This window comes from Macaca nemestrina, chromosome 1 (assembly GCF_043159975.1).
Source record: "Macaca nemestrina isolate mMacNem1 chromosome 1, mMacNem.hap1, whole genome shotgun sequence".
NCBI lineage: Eukaryota > Metazoa > Chordata > Mammalia > Primates > Cercopithecidae > Macaca > Macaca nemestrina.
This window is the reverse complement of record NC_092125.1, coordinates 85298656-85314976: the sequence shown is the minus strand read 5'-3', so window position 1 is coordinate 85314976 and position 16321 is coordinate 85298656. Positions and strand designations below refer to the sequence as shown.

Here is a 16321-nt window from a genome sequence, read left to right as displayed (position 1 = left end):
TACTTGTGGTTAAAATTAGTAACTTCCTGAAAATTCCATTCTGGTTGGTAATAATTAAAACCTGAATAAAAAAAATAAGTGATTTGTATTTTTCTTATTTTTAGTGTTACACCACTTTTGAGATATTGTTTACACTGGTGGTAACCGAGAAATGAAATGAAATATTTAAATCTATTAATGTTATTAGCATTAGCTTCATTTAAAAGTCCTGGACTTTTTTTTTTTTTTTTTTTTTTTGATATTTGAAATGGTTTTTGCCCTGAGTTTATTCATCTTTACCAAGCTTTGTCCTTTGTCTTTAAAAGAAACACACTTTGAAAGTAAAGTGGTAATTTTTAAATTTTAATTATTATGTTCATAGGTTTTTAAAATTAAAGATACGACTATCACTATAATTGACATAGTCCAACTTTTTAATATGCCTAATACCATCTCAAAATATTTCAGTATTTTCACTTACTTTTACTATTTTTTAAAGGAAAAATTACTTGATTTTGTTTAAACTCTGAAATTGATTTTTACTTTAAGAGTATACAACTCTAAAAAGCTAGTATGTTAATTTTCATTATTCTACTTTATTACAAGTGTTTTCATTTAAATTAAATATTTTCTATTTCTGAATAACCACCTTTTACCTCATTCAGCAAAGAAAATCACTTTTAAATCTATCCATATCCATATTCTCTTTCATTTTTATTGATGGAGAAAAACTAGTTAGGAGAATAAGACTTGACAGAGGAGCCAAGAGGTGTGTGTTAAAAGCCTCAAGAGTTATTTAAGAGTTACTAATTTGTGTAGTCACAAATTAACTTGATAGTGTATTTTTCCTGTCTCCAATATCCCACTGTCATAATATCACATTTTCATAGGATCAGCAAACATGCTGGTAAGTGTTTTAACAACCAGCTCTGGGGCTAGAGAAAGCACTGCTTTTTAGGTTTGCTGATTTCATGATATAACCTTCCATTAGACCGTATACTGACAAAATGGCATAAGGCAGTGTTTTCTAATTTTAATGTGAGAAAGTATAAGACAGTATGCCCAACTTCTGTCAGCATGTGTTTAAACAGCTTGAAGAGCAGACCTGCTGTAAAATTTCAACCTGTGCTTTTGGAAACAGCAAACACTTGGCCTTTCCCATTTTTAAAGAGTTTTTGAAATAATCAAACCCAGATATACAAAGCCGTTATATCAGCTATTCACATATACACAGCATTACCTTTCACACCGGAACTTCTCATTTTATGTCTTTCAGTCAGGCTGTGGGGCTAAAGCCTTTTGCAACAGGTCAGAAACTTTTAAATTTTCCTAAGATGGCCCAGTTTTTTTACACATAGAACGTCCCCTAGTTAGATACCTTAAAACTTCCTGAATTGATATTTCAGTCAGTTTTAAGTTCTCACTGGTATAAAATGTATCAATTCTGCTTTGCTTCTCAATTCCATTTTAACTGAAGCCTCTCTCCATGGACTCCTGATTCTCCTTGCAATGTATATAATCTTATGAAAACTAGGAGGAGGAGACTTTTAGAAACTGAAAGACATTTCTGCCGTATTCCCAACTCAGGGTCATATTTCATATTTATAATCTAAACTGATTACTTTCTCCATGGCTGTTCCTGAATAAAATTGTAAACTGGGCAAAATGTGTCTTGAGTCCCATTTTCTTCCACTTTTTCTTTTCCTGGTCAAAATTTACTATCAGGAAAGGAGATAATATTACTTAGCCTCCTTGATTATTAAATTACTTTGAGTAAATTACTCTGCTGTGGAGATGCCTCTGGTAGAACAGAAATAGTGCTGAATTTGGACTCAAGAGATGGGATACAGGCCTGGCTCTCCAACTTCACAAGGCATACTAGTTTCATGAAATCAGCCACATCACACATACAGAGCTGATATTCAGCTGGTAAGCTTTAGTTCAGTGGTGCCACTTTTTTAAATATTGAGTATCCTAGCAGTTGGTAAATGGTTGCTGCTCCAAGACCCCTAATGCCTTCACTGAGACCCTTCTTCTCCCTAATTTTCCCAAATCCACTAGCTGAAAGTTTATGGCCTGGCAGTGGCTTTGTGGTTACCAGAATACCTTTCCATGTCCACCACCCAGGAAGGCCGTAGTGGGCACCAATGGAGGGCTATGATGGTGTTTCCCAGCCTGCTAGCCTGTTCCTCCCATACACTTGCCAGATTTTTAAAATTCTCCACATTGAACAAAAGTTGACTGTTTTTAACATATGCAACATATCATACATGGATAACAGTGTTCTACATAATTATCTATAGGAAAATATCCCCAACTTGAGAAAACAATTTGTGCCCTTAGAGATTGAAGCCACATGCCCAGAGTTCTGTTGAACTAAAAACAAATCTATGAAGTTAATTTCTAGGGGAACCTTCTTTTCCAAGTATTTCTATTCTCAATTATTTATCATTCAACCCAGAATTTTAAAGAAATTTTGCTTTTCACTTAGTTTTGAGTACAGGGCATTATATTTCAATTCATTGTTTTAATAGTTCTACTTTGCCAGCAGTCTCAACTGCACCTGAATCTTTCATCAGTGACATTTCTAAGGGGTACATTATCATCATGTCTTCCCTCTAAAATATAGCCATAGTAAGAACAAAGGAAAATAATTATAAGTTCATGTTTGAATTCTTAAACTGATGCTGTTCTTGTGATTTGTGACTTCTGATCTAAGCATTGTTTTGTTGTACAACATATTCAGAGTAAATTCCTGAACCACTTTTCCAAATTGTCTTCATTGTCCTATCATTTTAAAAACTCAATCCTAGTCACTATGAAACTTGCCAAACTGACTAGTCAATCAGTATGCTTCATAAGATCTTTTATGCTAAATTTTAACCCAAAGCATTTTTAATTTCTAAAAATACTTGGTTTAAAAGGATGCGACTGAATATAAGTGCTGATTTTTCTACTGGTGCAAAATAAAGGGAAGACTTCCTTTAGTGTCCTGCACAAAACTGATAGGTTAGGGTTTTTTTACTTTCAATTGATGAGTAGTAAAAGACCAAACTTCATTCTTATCAAGGACAAAATTATCTTTAATCTGCAGTATGTATCTCTATTAAGTACTCCACATTTATTTCACATGTATGATTTGTTTCGTGAAATAAAAAGTTCCATGTGGAATACCAATGTAGAATGTGCAGTAGGACCAGTGCTTAAAGTAAGAGATCAACAGTGAAGATCAGGGAGGAGCCTTTGGTTAACTATTGTGTCAATCCTTGTTTACATTAGAGCTAGTGGTTATGCTTCTGTATAATGATGTATCCCTAATGTGAATATTCAAACTAAAGTTTGTTATCCTCCTTTCTCAAGAAATGTTGTCGTAATCATGCCTTACAGAAATTTGCTAAGAGCTGCACATTGTTTAAAAGTGATTTTTTGGGTTTTTGTTTTTCCCGACTTATTTTCCTAGACTGATCCCGTTGAGAACACATATGTATGGAACCCGAGCGTCAAGTTTCACATCCAGTCACGGTCCACATCTCCTTCCACATCTAGTGAAGCTGAGCCAGTTAAGGTGCCTCATTGGAGCAGCCCTGCTCCCCAACTTTTCACTTGTGTCAGGAAAGAGGGAATTGAATAAAACAAGTCTGTCTCTCTCTTAACCAAATATATTATGTAATAAGTTACAGTCTGTTGGAGATCATTACGTTTAACTAATAATGTAGGTAGAAGTAAAAAACTAAAGAGCACATTGTCCTCAAATAGTCAACCTGAAATAGACAAAACTAACTAGAAAGATGGTCTTTAATTAGAGAACTGTGTAGAACAGAAGATTAGTTATGTAAATTTTTGAATTATTAGAAACTCTAGGCAAATGGCAATGCAGGTGCCATTCTCATATTTTAATTCTTCTAATAAATGTAATAAGTCATGATATAACTAACCTGTTACATCATAAGTAGAGCTGAAAAATAAAATAGCCACTTCTGGCAACTGTTCATTCTAACTGCTAAATTGGTAACAGTCAACTAAATCCTGGCATTTCGTACTGCAAAAAACAGTGCTGTGTTTACACTAAATGTCAATCAATGGTTTTAAATAGCCAATAGGCCAATTTTCTCATCAGAGATCATTTCTTCCACAAGTCCAAAGAATGTTGTACCTCAGTCCATGCCATCCTACCTTAAGATTCAACTCTGGTTCTTCATTCAGCATCACGATTCAGACAAAGCTCCTTTGCTTTCCTTTTTTTTAAATCTCCAGAGCTGTGTCTAGCATTCCAATAGAAGCAGATAGTCCAATCTGAAGAGCTGTCTGAAGCGAAGTGTGAGATTGTGGTCAAGTTCTGACTTGTTTTTTCTAACTCTGTGATAGACTCCCCCAAACTGGTTAATGAGACCCTCTTGTGTTTTTAGTTATAATTGTTTTAATATTTTGAGATTATACATTTTTGTTTTAATGATAAAATATTTCAAGCATTCAGAGAATATAAACACCCATGTAAGTATCACCCACAGATTAAACAGATATGAAAATTTTGCTTAATTGTTTTTCAGATTTTTATTCAAAGAAAATATATTTCAGAAACAGTTGAAACATCCTCGTGTATACCATTCCCCACTCTTCTTTCCCAGACATATCTAAATATCCTGAAACTGATGTGCATCTTCCCTTTCTTGGTTTTACATGTTTATTTCATTTGTATCCCTAAATGACATATAGTAGTGCTTATTATGTGTTTATAATTTACATAAGTATTACCTGTATCCTTTTGTAATTTTTTTCATTCAAAAGTCTGCTTTTCAGGTTTATTCCTACAAATATGTGTTCATTTAGTTCATTCATTACAACTGTGGCATATATCACAACTATTTATCCATTCTGCTGTAGTTGGATATTTCGGTTTTTCCAGTTTTTCGTTGTTATCAGTGCTGAAGTGAATATCCTCATATCTGTTTTTGCAAATGTGCAGTTTGTTTGGCATATATACTTAGTGGAATTACTGAGTTGTATGTTGTATGTATTTTCAAGTTCAACTGGTTTTTACCAAATTGTTTTCCACAGTGGTTGGACCAATTTTCACTCCCCCAGCAGTGTGTGTGAGTTCTAAATTTCCCCACATCCTCACCTCACTGTCACACATTAACTTTTGCCAGCTTGATGGATATGAAGTATCAGTTTTGTTTTACCTTGCATCTGTTTTCTAGTGTTATTCAGCATCTTTTTGTATGTTTATTGACCACTGATGATTTGCCTGTTTGTGTCCTTTGTTGTTCTATTGAATCATTTTTCCTATAGCTTTTTGTGTTCATTATATACTCTAGATACTAATTCTTTGCTAGCTATATGCATTGCAAATATTTTCTCCCAGTCTGTGGCTTCTTTTAAAATTTTATTTGTGGTGTCTTTTTGTCTTGCAAAAGTTTTGATTTTAAAATAGTCAGATTTATCAGTCTTTTTCTTTACGACTTCTGCTTTTTATGTCTTTTTAAAGCAGTTCTTCTCTTTGCAGAGATTATAAAGATTTTCTTCTATATTTTCTTCTAAAAGTTTTTAAATTTTGCTTTTACTTGTTTAGGACCTTAATCAAACTGATATATATTGCTATGTATAATGGGAAATGGGCTTCTAATGTCTTTTTCCCATATGAACACGTGACTATATTTCCCATCGATTTGTTATGTCTGTTTCTGCATTATATGCATGTATCCGTTTGGATACTCTCAATTCTTTTGCATTGTTCTTTTGGTTACTCCTGCATTGACAGTAAATTGTCTTAATTACAATTATTTTCACTCTAAAATAATTCCTGATGCCTGGTATGGTGAGCCATCCCACTTACCTTCTTCTTCCTTTTCTTCTTGACCTTTTAGTTTTTCATATTACTTTTAAGGTCAACTTGTCAAGTTTCACATGGGGCTTTTGATTGGAATTGCATTAATTTATAGATCTATTTGAGGAGAATTGACATCTTTCATGATACTGAGTATTCCATCTATGAACATAGTATACATATTAGGGATTCTCTTATATCCTTCAATAAAGTTTTATTATTTTCAGTGTATTTCATATTGCTTGTTAGATTTGTTCCTAGGTACCTTAAATTTTTTGTTTCTATGGTGAGTGGGATTCTTTTTAAATACATTTTCTTACTGTGCATTGCCTTGTCTTTATAAACTCTGTAGATCTTGTATCCAGCACCCTTGCTTAATTCTTTTTAATTCTAATAACCTTTGAACTTTCTATGTAAATTTGACAAATTTGTTTCCTATTGTTTTTTATTAACTTACATAGATTTTCAGCATTCTTCTCTTTTATCTTTCATATTTATCTCTTCAAATGTTAAATTATAAGTTTGGTTTAAAACTTTTTAAGCTATTTAAAAGTAAATAAAATCTAAATTAGAGCTAAAGTCACAAACAGAAAACTGAGAAACTCGACTGAATTTTGTTTTAAGGCTATAGTGCATATAAAATATTCTGGTTTTGGAGGTTGTATGGTAACAACAAAGATAGATTGTTGTATAGTAACAACAAAGACGAGGTTGTACAGTAACAGCAAAGAAAGGACCATCCATTTTTCTTGTAATATTTTAAAATATTCTGTACTTTATACAAAGACTGGCTTTTTCCTTTTATTTTTTTGCTTGGCATCCTGAAAGGAAGTTACTTTCCATGTCTTTTTTTTTTTTTTTTTTTTTTTTTTTTTTTTTAAACTGCTTTGCTGATTAAGCAGTGGCTCTTTTATCCCCATAATAACATCCAGTGAAATTATTGGTTTTTTTCATTCAAAGAAATAGCTTACAATAAAATCCCATAAAAGAAGACCATATTTTACATAGCTACCTAAGAAAGATATGGTATGTGACTAAATTTGTATTAAGGTCAGAATTCCAATAATATTAAATAATTCTAATAAAATTAAATAATTCCCTTCTTTGGAAATTAATTTCTGCACAAAAATCCCAGTGTCAGTCTCTATCTGTCTATGTATTCACATCCAGAGCTGTGTTCTATATATGTAATATATGTTCTGTGTATGAAAGTTGAGTAGTTAAAAGAATCTTCTAAATATTTTATTATAAATCATTTTCAGACACTTTTTAGAATTAATATGGCAAATTCAGATGAATGTAAAAATATCCTCATATTTGTGTAGGCCACATGCTATGGCTTTTTTTATTTGGATCATTTGATCCAAATGATTTATTTTTGTATTTCCAGACTGAAGTAACTTACTAATTGAACAAATATTTCATTTGTAGATATTGCAGGCAGAGATTTAAATTATCAGCACTATGAGAATTTAACTTTACTGAGGTTTTCTTTATTATTAATTAGTAGAACTTTTTACCTTATCGATGTTTTGTTTGGTTTTATTTATTTTGGCTTCTTTCTAGTTATATTTGAAATTAATGGAGTGTTTCATGACATTTATTTCCTTTTTTGCTCCTGGGTTCAGACTGTAGACTCCACTCCACTTCCAGTTCACACACCAACCTTAAGGAAAAAAGGATGTCCTGGTTCAACTGGCTTTCCACTTAAGGTACTCAATCTAGTTATAAAGTTATAAGCATAGTGTGTTCCAAAAAAAATGAATTTTATCTGCTCTATGCATTTGCTGTGATTTTTTTGATATTATTTCTTCAAAGTTACAAACGGAAAAACTTATAAATTCTGTGTGAATGCAAATAATCACCAATAGGAAAGGCAGGGAGAGGGTACAGCACTTTTTCATTTTCTTCTTTTTTTTTTTCTGAGACGGAGTCTCACTCTGTCGCCCAGACTGGAGTGCAGTGGCCGGATCTCAGCTCACTGCAAGCTCCACCTCCCGGGTTTAGGCTATTCTCCTGCCTCAGCCTCCCGAGTAGCTGGGACTACAGGCGCCCGCCACCTCACCTGGCTAGTTTTTTGTATTTTTTAGTAGAGACGGGGTTTCACCGTGTTAGCCAGGATGGTCTTGATCTCCTAACCTCGTGATCTGCCCGTCTCGGCCTCCCAAAGTGCTGGGATTACAGGCTTGAGCCACTGCACCCGGCCTCATCTTCTTAAATTCGATGTTTTGAAGTCGTTATAATAAGTAGCACTTCCTCTAAGCAGTATATGCTTCAGTAAGGCATTAAGTTGAGGCCACTTGTGGAAGAATCTGAGACTGAAGTCAGTAAACCACTGAGAAAGAAAAACATTTAGTGAAAAATTCAAGTGGACTTTTTTTCCCCACTCTATTTGACATAAATATGACTGAAGTATTACATTTGGTAGAATGAGAAGATGTAGTTGCTTGTCTCAAGCTCCTACAAAGAAATTCCAGAAATTGGAAAACTGAATGATCTCCTTCTCCAGAACATAAACCTTGGATAAACCACAAAATGAGAGAGAGGGGTCAATGAACCTGAAAAAATATACAAAAAATATAACTGATATAGAAGAAAGACAAACTGAAATAACCTGTGCCCAGATAAAGCAAAATTTTAAGGCCAGATAGAACAGGAATTTAAAATAAACATTAAAAATAACCTTAAAGAGATAAGAAGTATGTTGGTAACATGAGGCAGGGTAAGGTAGTTACGAAGAAAAATAAATTGGGAATACTTGACATGAAAACAGAACTGCTGAAATAACTAAATAGATGACTTTAATAGTAGAAGGGTCAAAATGGATATCACAGAAAAACAAGTTAGTAGGATGGCAGATAAGATGAAAAACAGGAAACAAGATATATGACAACCCAGTCAAAAGAAAATATTCTAGTAAACTAATGGCTTATAAATAAAAGGAAAAGTATTGGGCATTCAGGCAAAAAATATGTCACTTAAAGGGGAAAGAAAATGAGATTATCATCAGATTTTTTCATAGTAGCAGTATGCTAAAAACAACAGCAGTGGAATAACACATTTAAGATACCCAAGGAAAGTACAAGTCAAAGATTTTTAAGGATTTAATATTTTAAGGATAATGAAGCATCCTCCAAAAATGAAGGCCGCAGAAAACTATTAAGAATATGTAAGAGCTCAGGAAATCTGTTCCCACACCCCTTCCCAAGCAATGTACTAGGGAACAAGCTTCAGACAACCAAAATGATAAGACACCAAGTAGTTTCAGAGGCAAGAATGAAGCGAGAGTCTAGAATAAATTAGAGAATTGATTCAAAGTCCACATAAAGTATTATACCAGCTCTGAAAACCAGACAACCACCCCAATTCAGCAATATGTTAATTTTGTGAAGTAATTAAACCAAAGAGACCACAAGACCACAAATTTAGGGGCACCAGGCTTACTGGTTGGTGAGAGAAAGAAGTGTGAAACCACAAATAATGAGATTTGTCAAAAGTCCATGTACTGAATGGCGAGACCTGAAAGCCTTTCCTCTGCTTAGCTCCCAGAATACTGACTGTTGGGACTATAGCCTCTTCCTCCCCACTCTGCTCGGAGAATATCAGTGGATTATTGGGTCCACTGAATGACGCAGAAAAGACCTATTGATAATGTCATTTGGGGCTTCCTAATGAGATGGCTAGGTCCCTTCTTAACAAGCACATCATATATTTGCTCTCACATGTGCATACATAGATATACACAAAATCTCTTTAGCTTTTTTACTGACTGTTGTAAACGTTAAGATTCCCAAGAGTCAGTAGACATTTCAAAATTATTTAACAAAAGAAAAAGATCAGGGATACATAGTGGCTTACACCTGTAATGCCAGCATTTTGGGAGGCTTAGGTGGACTGATCGCTTGAGCCCAGGAGTTCAAGACCCACCGGGGCAGCATGGCAAAACACTGTCTATATGAAAAATACAAAAATTAGCCAGGCATGGTGGTGTGCACCTGTAGTGCCAGCTACCTGGGGGCTGAGGAGGGAGGATCGCTTGAGCCTGGGAGGTCAAGGCTGCAGTGAGCTGAGATCGCACCACTAAACTCCAGCCTCAGCGACATGGTGAGACCCTGTCTCAAAAAAAAAAAGAAAAGAAAAAGATCAAAACAAATATTTCCTGTTTTCGTTGAAGGAAAAAGGGACAATGCAAAAAGCAGAAAGAAACAGCGCAATATGAGAACAAGAAGTCTCAAAGAAAATATGATAAATATTTTTTAAATTCAGTAGGTGAGTCAAAAGATACATTTGAGAATTCTCTTAGAAAATATTGCAAAAAATCAGGTAGAAATTAGGAAAAGAAAATAGAAGAAATCAATATCCAACAAATAGAAGTTCCTGAAAAGGAAAACAGAAAAAAGAAAAGGAAGGAAATTATCAAGTAAGTAAAAGACTTTTTCCTGTAACTGAAAAACGTGTTTCCAGAATGCAGACTTCCATCAGTGCCTACTAGCACTAGTGGATGACAAATACCTGTCCCCAGTCACATCATTGTGTGAGTTTTCAAGATACCAAAGACAGAACTTTTTAAACCTTTAAGGAGATGGAAAAAAAAAAAAAATCACATCCAAATATTCAGGAATTGAAATGACGTACTTATCCAAAGCAAAATGAAAAGAATAGTTAGAAGGTAAAATGATTTCAAGCTAGGATTTTTGATTCCCTGTCAAATGTCCCATCGAGTTGCAGGGGAAAAAACTGCATTTTGAGAAATTTCAGAGCTCAAAAAAATTTATCACCCATGTGCCACTTTCTAAGGAAACTTAATTAGTTCTACCAGAACAAGGAAGGGGGCCAGGAAAGAGAAAGACATGAGGCCTATAGAAGAAGGAATTGTACACAGACCGGTTAAGAGAAAGACTGGAATAGGAAACCAGAGGGCTTCAGCCGGGTTGTCTTCAGGTTGATATAAAGGGGTAAAGGGGCTGAAAGGCTTCCAGTGTATATGACCATGTCGTAAATAGATTCCAGGGGATTTTACAGTTCCTTAGAAGAGTCTGGAAGATTAGTGATAGAGATACAGAAAGGTAAAAGTCAAGGGTGGGAGGGGCACTGTTGACTTTAGAAAAATCATAAGGTTATACAAGTAAGAAATGATAACCATAGTGTACTTCTTAGTGAATAATGATTCTCTAGTCATAATAACTTAGACATTACATATAAATTTTAAGCTAAAACTGTACTATAACAATATTGGGAAAAATGAAAAAAGGGAGTAAATAGTGTAAAAGGGCCATATCCTTCTCTACCATAGCAGGAAGTGAACAGATAATGTCTCAAATCAAAAAACTGTGGTATAGGCTTTCCACTCCTAGCTCTCCCCTGCCAAGAGAGGTATCTATTACAGAAGGAGGGCAATAGCTTTTAAAAAAAGAAGAATTAAATGAAATTGCCTCTAGGAAGTAGGAGGGATACTTCTGATTTTGTCATAAGCATTGTAATACCATTTTACTTTTTCAGCCATGTGTATGTATTAATTTGATTTTAAAAATTTAAAACACAGAAAATGTAGAAAAAATTTTTGTGACTGGGAATAAATATAAGATCTCAAATCACAAGCATAAGGTGAAAATATTCGTGGACTTTACATCAAAATTAAAAATGTTTTTACAGTGAAAGCATTGTTAACAGATGATGACAGACTAGTGGAAGATATCTGCAATGTTTACCACTAATAAGTGGTTTATTTCTAAAATACATAAGAAACTCCTGCAACTCCATATGAAAAAGACTGGAAGTCCCGTTGAAAGATTGGCAAGTGATATAAATAAGTAATTCCCAGAAGATGAAATCCCAATAGTCAACAAGCATGTGAAGAAATGTCCAACTTCATTAATCATTGGAGAAATTTTTTAAATTTAATTTTAAAATTACTATCACTTTCTATTCAAAATCAAGATAAAATTAAGTAAGATGACATCATGGATGTGGAGAAACAGGCAGCTTCACACGTGGATACTGGAAGTATAAACGGGTACAGCCATTTGGGAGAGAACCTAGGCAATGTAGAGGCATACGTAAGCTGTATGACTCAGCAATCTCATTTCATCAGAAAAATCTCTTTCCTTTAGAAAAACCTTCATACAGATCCATTAGGCAACATGATGAAGGTGTTTATTACTGTATTTTTTATGGCAGTAGGGAGTTGGAAATAGGGGAAAGATTCCTAAAATGTAGCTGTTATATAACAGGAACACATTTATATAAATAAAAACACATACTCAGACTATCTAATTTATAAAGATACATACATGTCCAAGGTATTGGATCATCAAGGATGAAAGGCAAAATAAGACAAAACTAGAGTGAGGCTTCTACCAAGCTGATAATATTTTATGAACTAAATATTAACTCAGTTTGTTGCACCTAATATTTTCCCCAAGAAATAAAATTTATTTCATGTTTTTTAAAAGATAGAGAAGTGAATCTATAATTATCTCAAAATAGAAATTTTAAAAGGGAAGAAAAATATTATTTTTTAAAAGAAAATTTATTTATTTATTTATTTATTTATTTGAGACGAAGTCTCACTTTGTCACCAGGCTGGAGGGTAGTGGTGTGATCTCAGCTCACTGCAACCTCTGCCTCCCAGGTTTACGCGATTCTCCTGCCTCAGCCTCCCAAGTAGCTGGGACTACAGTAACCTGCCACCACGCCCAACTAATTTTTGTATTTTTAGTAGAGACGGGGTTTCACCATGTTGGCTGGGATGGTCTCGATCTCTCAACCTCGTGATCTGCCTGCCTTGGCCTCCCAAAGTGCTTGGGATTACGGCCATGAGCCACCGTGCCTGGCCAGAAAATTTAATTTATTTAAAATGTTTTAAAATTTTTTGTAGAAAAGAAAGGGTTGTATGAGATACTATTTGACTTGTCATTTATTAGTGGTAAAAGTTTAATTATCTGTAATAAATTCTGAAGCTTTCACCAAGAGTTGTGCTTGGTTCCACTTGGCTCTCACATCGTCTGTTAAAAACATTTTACTTTCTTTCTCCAATGTGTAGCTTAAAATCTACACACAGACAAAATCAGAGTAGAAAAAAACTCTTTCTAATTACCAGTTTGAAATTTGAGGTTATAGTTAATTCTTTCTACTCCGAATGATCACGTAATCTAAAATTCTAATTTTAGTTCATACTTTAATACCTTTCATTTTTTTCTCCTCTTCTAGCTGTCACCAAAGGGAAGTATTAGATATCACATATTGACCAGGAGGCAGGAAACAGGGATATTAGAAGCCAAGGAATCTAGACCCTAAAATTGATCATTTGTGTATCTTTCTTTATACATTTTCACACCAAAACAAAAACAAAATCCTATTGTGTATTATCTAAAGATTGATGGCATCAGAATAACGATCTTTAATTATGTTATACTGTCCTTAGTGGAGATTAGCAAAACATAAATGCCTTAATCTTTAGTAGTAAATTGCACAACCTCTCCCATAATTTAACCAGCACTTACCAGTTGGATGATTTATTACCTAAAATTAATGCTCATCCAAAACACTGGGTTGTTGTATTTTTCCCTGCTGTCATATTCAGAATTGCGACATCCTGAATAGATCTCTTGCTGGAGAGGAAGTGTATGATATATATGTATATATATACAATTTGAGGGGCATTGTGAAGAATTACTAATAAATTTGTCAACCCTAGAGTTGTTTCATTGCTAGTGTTTCAGATATGTCTTTCTTTAGAAGAAGAAAAACATGAAGCTACTTAGAGCAGTTGATTAACTTTTCCTTCTTTGTATTAAAATCCTCTAGGACTAACCAGTAAAATAACTTTACATCTTTTGCATTAATGCATTCTGAACAATTGAAAAAGTTAGCACTAGAAAATTTACTCATAATAGTTTCTCAAAGAGCCAGAAATTAAAAAGTAGTATACAGGAGAAAGAGCAAAATTTTATGATTTTAATAGATTCCTTCATATAAGGAAATAGTGTCTATCTTTCAAGGTGGTTGGTTGCACAAAATAAGATGAATTATGTAAAGTACTGGTACAGTGTCTGCGCCCTGACTGGGACTCAGAAGCTATAGGAGCAGTTGCAGAGTTAGTAATAAGATAGTCTGTGTTCTACTTAGAGTCAAATCCCAGTGCTGCTTTGAAACTGACCAAAAGATCGTGAGGAACTTCTAGAACAGAATGGTTTGAGGTTGGACCAGAGCTCATGACCACTCTAAATTTGAGAATCTCATCCCATTCTCTGACTAATGCTGGTAGTCAGGTTTTTCTATGTGAAAAGATAATCTACTTCTTTCATTTTTTAAAACTTTTTTTGTAGTGTACAAATCATATATCCCAGTTGAAAAGAACAAGATTTATTTTTAACTTGAATTTTAAAGCTTCAAATATTCCCTTAAGTTTTTTGTTCGTATGTTAGTGTCAACTGAAATAAATGCTACTTGATAACCTTTTAAAATCAGTATTCATAATTTATTAGAATATGGAGTAGAGTTCTTAGTAGTTTAAATCAATCACACATTTAAAAGAGAAATAATTAGCAAAATTCATACAACATTGGGTACCCATGGACATAAAGATGGCAACAAAAGACTCTGGGGACTACTAGAGAAGGGGAAGGAGGGAGGGGTGCCAGGGCTAATAAATTGGGTACTGTGCTCTGTACTTGGGTAATGTGGATCAGTCATACCCTAAACCTCAGCATCATACAGTATACTCAGTAGGTAACAAACCTGCATGTGTACCCATGAATCTAAGAGTTGAAATTATTTCTTTAAAAAAGAAATGTTTTTTGAGTACTTAGTATGTACCAGGTACTGTTTGAAAGACTTTGTTTATATTAATACTCATTTAACCACTCCATTAGGTAGATACTATTATTTATCCTGTTTTGTAGATAAGGAAAGTGAGACAGAGAGGAATTTAGTAAATTTTCCTAAGTTCACACAGCAGAATGAAAGGTTATTTATTATACATCATTTATTGTTAAAACATGCTAAGAGAATTAATTTGGAAAACAAAGGAATATTCCAAAGAGATAAAATCTACATTTGCTTACCACCATGTAAATCAGGTAAGACTAAAATACCTTTAACTATGGGATATTCAGTAAGAAATTTCAATCTGCCATCTGTCTCTGGAATAATATATGTGTATTTTTATCTGCTCAAGTATTATACTCCCTCTTTGCATAGGAGGAAACTGATTTGTGAAGCATATTATTTGTCCTTGGTCCCAGAAAGAGAAATACATGATTTACAATAGAAACAATAATTTTAAATAATTTTTTTCCTAAGAAGATATAAAGCACATTAAAATCCTATGTTTGTATAAGTATAAATATGCAATATTTTACTTAACTATTTGCTGAACAATAATTTGGATAATTTATTAAAATTCTGAAGCTAAGATTTATGGCCCCCCAAAAAAGCTATTATTTATTTTACATACTTTTCAAATGGCATTCAAGAGTAATTGATTATCATTTAACTTCTTAATTATTTTAGCTTAGTCCAGTTCAAATTACCTAATACAAATGTTTAAAGACCATAAACCATAAGAAGATGTAATGAGAAATGGAAATAACTCATTATATTCCTATTTAGGAAACATTCTAGAAAGTGATATGGGGCATAGGGACTCACATTATGGAAATCTTTTAAACAATCAATGTGTGTTTTTTTATCAATTTGTTTTGCAGCGCAAGACTCACCAGTTTTTTGTAAAATCTTTTACTACTCCTACCAAGTGTCATCAGTGTACCTCCTTGATGGTGGGTTTAATAAGACAGGGCTGTTCATGTGAAGGTAAGAACAAAAAGGAAAGAAAACGTGACTTCACCATCTAAATTGTAATCAAATAACTTGATTCTCTTTCAAAGGCATATAAATGTTTGTTTTACTTAATCATTTGCTTTTTTGCATAACAGGAATGGAAATAATCTATGTTGTCTGTTGTATGTTTGAGAAACTAGACATATTTTTCAGGGGCAATATATTTAAATATGGTTCATTTGTCTTTGTTTTGTTATTGAGTAAATTTATAGTCCCCGCCAAAAAACATTAACCTATCTGACAGAAGAAAATTCACTGAATTTTAACCTTGTTTAATTCCTTAGAGAAATTGTTATTGAAAAGTAGACAATGTGGGCACCTTTTCAGAAATATTAAATGTCTGCCACTATGCCTGAAAGATATTTTATTCCTGTATTAATAGCAGAGGTTTTTTTTTTCTCTACCATCCATGATTTATTCATCACATGTTTATGGAAAACCCACTGTACTTCTAGGCACTGGGGACATAATAGTGAATAGGGGAAAGGCATAGATCCTACCTTCATAGAGCATATATTCTGAGTGATGAAGGAGAGAGGGTCAGGGGTCATGTGAACAGAAAAGAAAGCATATTTATTTGTTTGGGTATTGCTTTATTTTTCTTAGGACCTCTGAAGTGAAAATGGTTTAAATTATAATGGAATATATTATTTCTTTTTGGATGTTTCAGAAGAATAC

At 33.6% G+C, this 16321-nt stretch overlaps 1 protein-coding gene across 27 annotated transcripts in view; it reads left to right on the top strand.

Moving 5' to 3' along the window:
* The window catches only part of LOC105478710 (CDC42 binding protein kinase alpha), a 330193-nt gene that overhangs the window by 258359 nt on the left and 55513 nt on the right, over positions 1 to 16321 (top strand). For 18 of the 27 annotated variants that reach the window (XR_011614991.1, XR_011615009.1, XM_024792004.2 and 15 more), the window contains 3 exons: positions 3440 to 3544; positions 7432 to 7515; positions 15511 to 15616. Coding sequence is in view for 25 of the 27 variants with exons in the window: in XM_024792004.2 (XP_024647772.1) it covers positions 3440 to 3544; positions 7432 to 7515; positions 15511 to 15616 (295 nt within the window). In the remaining 2 variants the exon portion in view is untranslated. The remainder of the gene's footprint in view (positions 1 to 3439; positions 3545 to 7431; positions 7516 to 15510; positions 15617 to 16321) is intronic. The other 9 variants (XM_011736411.3, XM_011736402.3, XM_011736395.3 and 6 more) reach the window with 1 other exon arrangement.